The sequence below is a fragment of the Cryptomeria japonica genome, chromosome 5 (assembly GCF_030272615.1).
Source record: "Cryptomeria japonica chromosome 5, Sugi_1.0, whole genome shotgun sequence".
NCBI classification, from domain to species: Eukaryota; Viridiplantae; Streptophyta; class Pinopsida; order Cupressales; family Cupressaceae; genus Cryptomeria; species Cryptomeria japonica.
In genome coordinates, this window is record NC_081409.1 from 258,283,646 (window position 1) to 258,293,165 (window position 9,520).

General features: G+C 35.8%; 1 protein-coding gene across 4 annotated transcripts; it reads left to right on the top strand.

Annotated features, from left to right (window-relative positions):
* The first annotated feature begins 965 nt into the window (after nucleotides 1-965).
* On the top strand, nucleotides 966-7,176 carry LOC131058321 (uncharacterized). Of its 4 annotated transcripts, none has more exons than XR_009372584.1 (4): nucleotides 966-1,262; nucleotides 1,498-1,643; nucleotides 4,551-6,471; nucleotides 6,609-7,176. XR_009372584.1 is itself a non-coding variant. In XM_059221404.1 (4 exons), exons 1-4 carry the CDS (start codon nucleotides 1,094-1,096, stop codon nucleotides 6,836-6,838), a joined length of 648 nt encoding a protein of 215 aa, XP_059077387.1. In that variant the 5' UTR covers nucleotides 982-1,093; the 3' UTR covers nucleotides 6,839-7,176. The 4 variants fall into 4 exon arrangements, 1 of the variants encoding a protein (XP_059077387.1); XR_009372582.1 differs by having other exon boundaries at nucleotides 1,509-1,643; XR_009372583.1 differs by having other exon boundaries at nucleotides 1,509-1,643; nucleotides 4,562-6,471.
* Nucleotides 7,177-9,520: the final 2,344 nt, after the last annotated feature.

The window sequence follows — 9,520 nt, forward strand, 5'->3', positions numbered from 1 at the left end:
GCATTCCCTATAAAGAAATTTCTTTGAGGCATTTTGCCAAATAGTTTACGTGCCTTGTTTATGCTTCCACATTTTCCATATATGTCTACTAGAGCATTTCCAAATCCGCCTTATATTAAGATCCGATGGACGGCCATACATCTGTAAAAATCCCTTTGTTGGTTTAATGGATGCACATACCCTGTTCTAGAACTCTGATATTGGCGCATGCAGGAGGATGCTGGCAAAGGTCGCAGAGTCTGACTTTACCCCTGCCAAGCGCATTTGCTCGAATTTTCGGCAGCCTTTTCGACTAATCGCTTTTGCATTTATCCTGCAATCATGGCATTCCTTGAGACCCCATTCTTTTGAGGCATCCTGTCAAACAGTTCAGTGTCTGTCTGTGCTTCCACATTTTGCATACATGTCTACCCAAGCATTTCTAAATAGTCCGCTATGCTTTGATGGACGTCCAACGCATGTTGCAACGCTTCCATTTTCGCACAGGCCAACAGTGCGCTAACAAAATAAAAATGATTTATTCAAAACCAATTTCTCTATTTGCTGATAAGATTTGCCTGCATGGGCGGCAACAATTTGAATGTGAACAGCGAACATAACTGCTGAGATTAAATGCTTGAGGGTATCCACCTGCTACCACGCGGGAACAATTTAAATTCAAACATTTAACAGCGACCATCGTTTAAAAGGAAACTGACGGCCAAAGGAACGGGCACACACCAGCCACCTAAGCAGTCAAAGCTTAGAGTGTGCTGGTTAAGCCGGCCCGTAAAAACCCGATAAAGATCAAACGTTGTGGAAACCAATTCCTTAAAAGAAAAGAAAGTGGGTACAGCTGCCTGCCACTGGCTAATGTTTCAGAGGGCGATAAGGAAAAGGAACCGAGTGGAAAAAAGTGCATTAAAATATTTGTATTGGGTTAGCGTAGAAGATAAGCAACTTGGAGAATAAGGAATGGTTTCGGACGTGGGTATCCTTAATGTGGTAAGAGGGATTGGATGTAGAACTTATACATTCTCAATTCCAATCTAGTCCACATAGAAGTGCTAGTGAAGCAGCCAAATGAACGTCTTGAGCTTAAACAAAACGTCAAATGAACTGCCATTTCTCTCTATTTGCAGGCCTTATTGCAGGCATTTTGTTTACATTATTCGAGGGGGTGCTGGGGATCGATGACATTGAAGGCTACAAAGAGTCGACCAACCAGAGTTTGAACAGAGCTTGGGGTCATAGCCCAGCATTCATTAATGGGAAGACATTGGGTAAGGAAAGAAACCCAATCCTATTTCAATTTGGTAAAATGGTAGAATGGTAGAATAGGATAATTGACATTAGGGACTCTCATCATTAAGCTGCACAAGAAAAGAGGTGTAATACAGAAATTGGTTTCTGAAGGGGTCCATCCTATAAGCTATACTTAACTCCGTGAATGTTAAAATAATTTCTTCTCCTTCTTCAGAATAAAGTGTTGGGTGTTTAAGCATTTACTATAATCAGAGTGGTTGCAGGATCTGTGGTGCCCATTGCGAGTTTTAGAGGTGTAGGAGGTGGCGGAAGAAGCGGTGGAAGAGGTGGCAGAAGAGGCGGAGGAATTGATGGTGGATTTACAACTCCAAAAAAAAATCGACCTCGCGTATTCTCTAGTAAAGACAACTCCGCCCTAAAATCTCCGTTTCTGAACATGGGGCTGTTAGTTTTGCTTTTGTTTTTCACAAGCTTCTTCAACAACACGTCGTAATTTTTGGGCTATGGAATTATACCTGTATTGTAGACATCATCATAGGTGTTTAAAAAAGATTTGACATATCGTAATTCTGTACAAGCGAAATATATCTTCTCTTTGAAGCAGCGTCTTAGCGGCTGGAAAAACCAACGAACAGAGACAATGAATATTTTTTTTAATTCGCCTGATAGGGACGAGAGATTAAGCATGCATTCTTTAATTCATTCCAGACGTACCCCGTCACTACTTTTTAGGTTCGACCAAACTTTCTGGGCGGCTTGCAATATTGTATATGAAATAAATATGATTAAATCCAATTCTGAATTGAATATAAAGCTGGGCGAGATTTAATCCCAACACATGGCTTTACAGTCATCTAATAATTTATCATTACCAGTAAATGTACATTGCCTCAATAATAGTCAGTAAAATAAGTCTTTTAATCCCATTCATCGACTAAGATATTCTAATTCTTAGATGGAACTTCATGATTGAACATAATACTTAGTAGTTAGTATTGTGTAAGAAATTTCTTTAAGTTATTAGTCGAATGTGTACTCTATTTGAAATGAATGAGTTAAGTTTGATGATCAACGGTTCACATCTTCTTTAAAAATGATGCAGGACGATTAAAACACTTTGTGACCGTCGATATTCCGTTCACGAATTTTAACGCGACCTTATTTTTCTAATCACTCAGGATTTTCCCACCGTCCAATGAATACTGCTAACTTAGAAGATTGGTATAAAAATCATCGTTTGTAGGTATCTTGCAAAACTCTCCTCATTTTCTTCTGATCCGATAGTTGTGACTGCAAAAGATTTGTCAGTCCACTATCCATGTTTGAAATAATATTATTATCCCCCTTCTCATGTTAACCGCAGAGTTTGATGACAATCTTGAACTTTAGAATAAAACAAACAGTAAAAACAAGATTTAAACCAAACCTTCCATATACCCTAATCTTTTGCACCGTATGGTGAGAAGGATACTCCAGTGTTCAATTTGAATGCTAGTTAGAGAACAGACAAAATAAAAACTGTAATTAATTTTGTCAGAGTATCATTAAAATTTAAAAATATATTTTTTTTAAGAAGTTAAAATTTAGTAGATGATATGTGCTGTTTTAATATGGGAGAGGATAGAGCTTCTATCGCACAACGAAATCTCCCAGTGGATAAAAATTTTAGTGAAAAACAGAAATAAATTGTGGCAAACTATATTAGTCCGATATAAACTGCTTTCATTCCATGTTTTTTTCCCTCTTTCCCTCTAAATAACATCCAACCTGCATGACAATTTGCCTTTTTTTTGTGCTTTACAATGCTAGTTTTTGGGTGCATAAATTTTAATTTGAGGACTATAAATAAGAGGGAATCTTCTCACATTGAACCATTTAGAACCATTTAGAACACTGTTTCTCTTCTTCATAGAAATTAGTTTTGTTCTGTCCACTTTTGCATGTAACCAAACTCTGTTCGATTTACTTTCCACTAGCCTTAGAAGAGGTGCTCTGATAGCCAGACGCAGGAGAGAGCTCATAGCATCTTATGGATTTATTGTTGCTTATATAGTTTTGGCATCTTTAATGACTAGCATCCCGAACTTGTTTACTAACTGACCTCTTGAGCAAGTCTATCGTTAAGTTTAAATCTCTTTACACAACTTAGTCTCTTCAAACCTCCTGCGATCCATATACATACATTGTCATGTCATTTACATTCTAGGTCTCCTTTCACTCTCAAAATGGACCTGAGTACTATCCCTAGATGTCCTCTGTCCATTAACGTCATATTCCGTCTATGTCCTCTGTCCATTACCTTTATATCTTGTCACTGTTTATCCTGACCTGCAACCCCATTCTCTCTATATCCTTCTCCTATCACGATAAAATTTCACTTAATATTTAAGTCAAACCAAATTCAATATTTCCTAATTTATTTCTCATTTACTAGCACTTCACAACAATGGCTTCTGGTCCAGAGTAACTGCTTGAGTTCAACTATTTTCCGAAGATGTAATTTTATCCTGACAGCAGTTAACTCTTGATAATAACACTAATTTTAAACTAAATTCCCATGTGCCTCAGACAGTATGGGTCCCATAATTATTACCAGGGAATGTAATTAGTATCAAATATGCTCCATACCTTAGTGCGTGAAATGAAGAGAAAGTCAGTAGGTCATGATGGATCAAAATGCCATTTTGTATTACAAATGCTTAACTGAATTACCAAAAAAGCATGAGGACAGAGGTTCCAAACAGGTTTATCATTAGAAATCCTAGATCGCCCCTGAATTCTCCTATTTACAAAATCATTTATGGTTACTGCTGTAATATATATCCTACTCATTACCTGTTTCTTAATCACAATTAGATGTATATTTGATTGGCATTTATTTATATACAAAGTATGTTTGAAAAATTCTTAGAGCTATTGCAAAAATTATTCTTAGAGCTATTGGAAAAAATTTAAATATTCAAAACATTGAACTTGGGTATGAAAATAATAATGTTTAGTCATAGACACGGTAGCTAACTTGTTTGTAAGTTTTAAAAGTGTAGTTAACTAAATCAGAACCATCAGTTCTAATGCTTTGCTAATAAGTGTCATTCTCAATTTTCTTACAACCACATGCTTATCTTTAAAATGAGAAGTTTACAAAAATAGTTGCCCTCCACTATGACTTATAATTGAAAATTCCTAATACATAATTTTTACATAGATTGACAAATTTATGTGTTAAGATTTAATGATATTCTTAATGATAATATTTATGTGTTTAACTATAATGATATTCATATTTATAATACTTATGTGTTCAGTTTAAAAGCAGGGTTGACTACATCAGAAGCATCAAATCCACATCTGTCGCTTGCTGATAGACATCATTCTTAATCTTCCTGCATCCACATGTTTGGCTATACAATGAGAAAGAAGGATGGAAAAACATTGGTTCTACACAATGATACAGCATTCAAAATCAGAATTAGATTTATATTTATTGGGCCTTCATAAATAATAATGTTTGTAGCTTACTTGTTTATAAGCTTTAAAAATGTGGTTAACTATCTCACTTCCATCAAATACAGTTATGTAACTTACCAATATACTCCATTCTCAATGTTGCTGCATTGACATGCTTGGCTTTAGAATAAGGAGGATGTGAAAACAGCTGTCCTGCGCAATGACTTATCATTCAAATCACAACTAAACACATTTGCATACATTGACAAATTTATGTTTGATTTTAATGACATTCATGCATAATGCTCATTGAATGAATGCTATACAAGGTCTCCAATTCTTCTTTAAAATATGATTGTTCGAAAGATATGTAGTGGCATTTAGATTGACCTTTCAATGATTATTATTTGATGGCTGCAACATGTTTTGCTAGGAGTCTTGATGCTAGAATGTTGGATGTGAGAATATCATAAGCGTGCTCTACTAAAACATGAGTCTATTAAAAATTAGGAGTAAAATTAAGCATAAGCTAGCTGTAGAAAAACGGAACTAATGAAGCTATGCGGAGGTAAGATTGCTTTAAAAGCAAAAGCAAATAAATCCATGCTAACGCCAAAGATTTCTTTAGAAGAAAAAAAAGTTTTGAGAATAATAATCAGACGCAAAAATTACAACAGATACATTAACAGTAAGATTCCAAGAAGCCAGAACCAGGATTATGTTGAATTTATTCCTTTCCCAAAACAACAATTAGACGGATCAGGTTAATCTGGATTGCAGCCTCTTCAATTTCTTCAGGTTCTACATTTTCACGAAAGGAGAACAATTTTCAAAATATTAACTAAAAATTAGCTACTTCATAGTTCCAGGTCAAAAGACTACAGAAAATTGTTTGAAAATACTTACAAGAAGATATCAAAATATAAACAAAACTTAGGTACTTCATAATTCGATTAGAGGGGACTACACAACTATAAAGGACTAAATTTTATGTTCATAATTCCTACAGTAGTGAGTTTGATAATCAAATTCATGATCCCATCCATATCTTGTGATCCTTAACTTAGAGTAGTCATATTTAAAACTGGGTGTTTTATACCTAAAACAAATGCTCACGTAATGTGAGATAAGAGTAGCAGTGACTGCTAATGTGTTGGCGATAGCGAATGCTTTTAATCCATTTAGTAAATTTGCTGATATTCTAATACAAGTTGATCAATTACCCTATCATATCATCAAATCTATCATAAAACCAACTAGGCTGTAAAAGCCCGATAAAGATCAAACTGGAAACCAATTCCTTTAAAAGAAAAGAAAAAGGGTACAGCTGCCTGCCACTGGTTAATGTTTCAGACGGCGATAAGGAAAAGAAACAGAGTAGAGAAAAGTGTGCATTATAATATCTGATTGCGTTAGCGTAGAAGATAAGCAACTTAGCGAATAAGGAAAGGCTTTTGACGTGGATATTCTTAACGTGCAAAAGAGGATTGGAGGCAGAAACGATAAATTGTCAATTCTTCAACACGATCAAACTAAAATACCAATATAGTCCACATAGAAGTGCTAGTGAAGAAGCCAGATGAACATCTTCAGCCTAAACAAAACCTCAAATGAACTGCCATTTCTCTCTATTTGCAGGCTTTATTGCGGGTATTTTGTTCATAGTGTTGCAGGGATCGGTAGGGATCGATTGCATTGAAGGCTCCAAAGTGTCTGCCAGCCAGAGTTTGAACAGAACTTGGGGTCATAGCCCAGTCTTCATTCATGGCAAGCCACTCGGTAAGAAAAGAAACCCAAATCTATTTCAATTTGGTAGAACGGTAGAATAGGGTTAATGACGATAATCAGTCACCATCTTTAAATTGAGAATAAATTGTTGGGTGTTTAAGCGTTTACTATAATGAGAGTGGTTGCAGGATCTGTGGTGCCCATTGAGAGTTTGAGGGGGGTAGGAGGTAGTGGAAGAGGCGGCAGAAGAGGTGGCCGAGGAGGCAGAGGAACTGATGGTGGATTTAAAACTCCTAAAAGAAATCGACCTCGCGCATTCTCTAGTAACAACAACTCCGCCCTAAAATCTCCATTTGTGAACCTGGGCCTGTTAGTTTTTCTTTTGTTTTGCACAATCTTCTTCAACAACACGTCATAATTTTTGGGCTATGAAATAATACCTGTATTGTAGAGATCGTCATGTCTTCGAAACAAATTTCACATATTGTAACTCTGTACAAGCAAAATAAATTTATCTTATCGGCTGAAAAAACCACCGGCCAGAGACAATGCATATTTGATTCGTTCGATAGGATGGAGACATTAAGCATGTAGTCTTTAATTCTTTACAGACGTAGTGGTCACTTCTTTTTAGATTTGACCAAACATTTTGGGCCACTGGCAAATACTGTATTTGAAATAAAGGGGATTGAATTCAATTCTGAATAAAATATAAACCCGGACGAGATCTAAACCTCACAGACGGCTTTACAGTCACTCTACCTATTCATCATTACCAGTGAATGTACATTGCCTAAATAATGATGACTGAAAAAATTGTTTACACTGCATTCACTCTTAGAAACGTCGTAATGGTCATTGGCTAAGTTGTTCCGATGCTTAGAAGGAGCCGAATCGTTGTGTAATTTGTTGATAATGTAACTCTTACTAATTAGTATTGTGCCTGAAAATTATACTTCCTTTAAGTTTTGTAGATAAATTGTGTGTTCTAGTTAAAATATTTCAATGGTGAAGTGTCCATCAAGATTCAAATTTCTGTTGGGTCATTGTGTTTGGATGAATCCTATCCCCATTTAAAATTAGAAATATATTATAAATTTTAATTTAAAAATTAAAGAATAAATGAATAATTAAGATGCTTGTATTTTAAATAAAATAAAATACTCTTTTGTTTCATTCACATGAGTTAAATGAGAGATTTGTAGAATCATGTTTTTGTTTACTTTTATTATTACGCTTTAATTATAAATAAAATATTTTTTTGGTAATTAAATAGTTGGAAGGGCCAACACCCATTAATTAAAAGTTTAAGAGTTTAACAAAATTTTAAAAAGATAGAACAGTCAGAAACATGAAATAAAAGAAAGAGGCAGGCCAAGCCAAAAGGATCAGTATAGACAAAATGGATCAACATACATCCTAAACCAGTTCAAACAAGATCAACCCTAAACCGAGCCACATATAAAAGGACATATGCAACAAAAACCTAAAAACCACCAGCCAGTCCAAGAAGCTGTCCCTATTTAGCATCAACAACCTCCCTTGGAGCAATGCCCTCGACTTTGAAACTCCATTCTAGTCTGTCTAGACGAACACGATTTTTGATCCATTCTAGGTCTTTATTGGTCTGCATCTTCGTTTAATTGACCAAGAATTCCAACCCCCTAGTAGCCACATCCTTGTTATCTTAGTATTCTTCCTCGTCGTCTAGAAGAATGAGGGCAAATTTTAAGACAACCAGATGCATCCTATAAATATCTTTAGGAATTGCCCGATTCACTTAAATTTATCAATATTCAACAAAACATATCAATTCCCCCCAAAATATACCCTTTGAAAAGCCTCGCAAAGGGCATTCTTGCTTTCCCAAGGCAATTGCTATATACATAGAAGAAATGCCAGAATTTACCCTATATTTGTGGTCGACTGTTAAGAAGTCATCACCCAAAATTATTCTCACGACATGAAGAACCACTAGAAGATCAAAATGCAGAATGGCCTTGAGTCTCTTATCAATAATCTCTCACAAAAAAGCCATATGTCTGTCACCCCTTCGGTAAATTGAAATGAACGATCATCACGAAATGATCTCCAGCAAGGAAAATCTCCCCGAGTTGCCCCTTTGTATCATCTAAAATTAATGTTTTTACTCAACATGTCCTTTTTCTTAATTAAGAAATATATGGCATCAAGCCCAATGACAAACATAATTTTCTTACCAGATCAAGTTTATTTACCTTCTTTCGCCGATAGATTTGGCAATAAGGAAATCTTTCAGGTCACAACATCCACAAGGATGCATTTAAATCCACCAACCATATGGCTTGGGTTACTCAACCATCCGCTAGCTTCTATAGTTTCTTGTGAGAAATAAAAACTGTTATTTACTCTCCATATTAAAAGGAGAGCCGATACAAGATGCGCTTTTAATGATTTGGGGATTTGATCATCCTAAGCAACCCCCTCGAGTCCTCTACCTACAAATATCATGCCACCACACTTATATCCAATCCCTGAAGATTAGACACCATTCCAGTGATACAAAATTCAAATTTCTATGCAAATCGATCATAATGATCCACCGCTCGAAAAGGCCAATCGCCACCCCATCCAACACGACAACCTACAAAACCACGTCAATTGAGCATCCACATCACCAAAAAGAGATGAAAAACATCGTCACCCAATCATGCACTATAGCCAACCATAGAGGAAACCACTGCACATCAGATAACTATTCACTAGGGATATCAGATTAAAACATCACATTGAGATGCACGTATAGCTAAACTATCAGCCCAATCATTCGCTTCCTTGAAAATATGACTTATTTTGAAGTCTTGAAATTTATTAATTAATTGTTTGATCAGGTGTAGCCAATGCGCAAGCATCCAATTAGGAGTTTTATTCCTTATGATAGCGTTAATTGCTATCATCTAGTCACCTTCTAAATAAATTTTGCTAGGTCCAATCTCTAACCCTAGCTTCAATCTAAGAAGAGCAGCTCTAAATTCTACATGTTATTTGTAGTTTGCCCTAAGGCCTTGGATTTTTTAGCAATCATTTTACCATTCTCATCCTTAGCAATACAACACATTCT

What these genes read in the sequence shown, in the direction of transcription:
- LOC131058321 (XM_059221404.1), top strand. Translation starts at nt 1,094, where the DNA reads ATGAACTGCCATTTCTCTCTATTTGCAGGCCTTATTGCAGGCATTTTG. An exon ending in CATTAATGGGAAGACATTGG is followed by an intron (nt 1,263 to 1,508) that starts GTAAGGAAAGAA and finishes GAGTGGTTGCAG; the next exon opens with GATCTGTGGTGCCCATTGCG. An exon ending in CATTCATGGCAAGCCACTCG is followed by an intron (nt 6,472 to 6,608) that starts GTAAGAAAAGAA and finishes GAGTGGTTGCAG; the next exon opens with GATCTGTGGTGCCCATTGAG.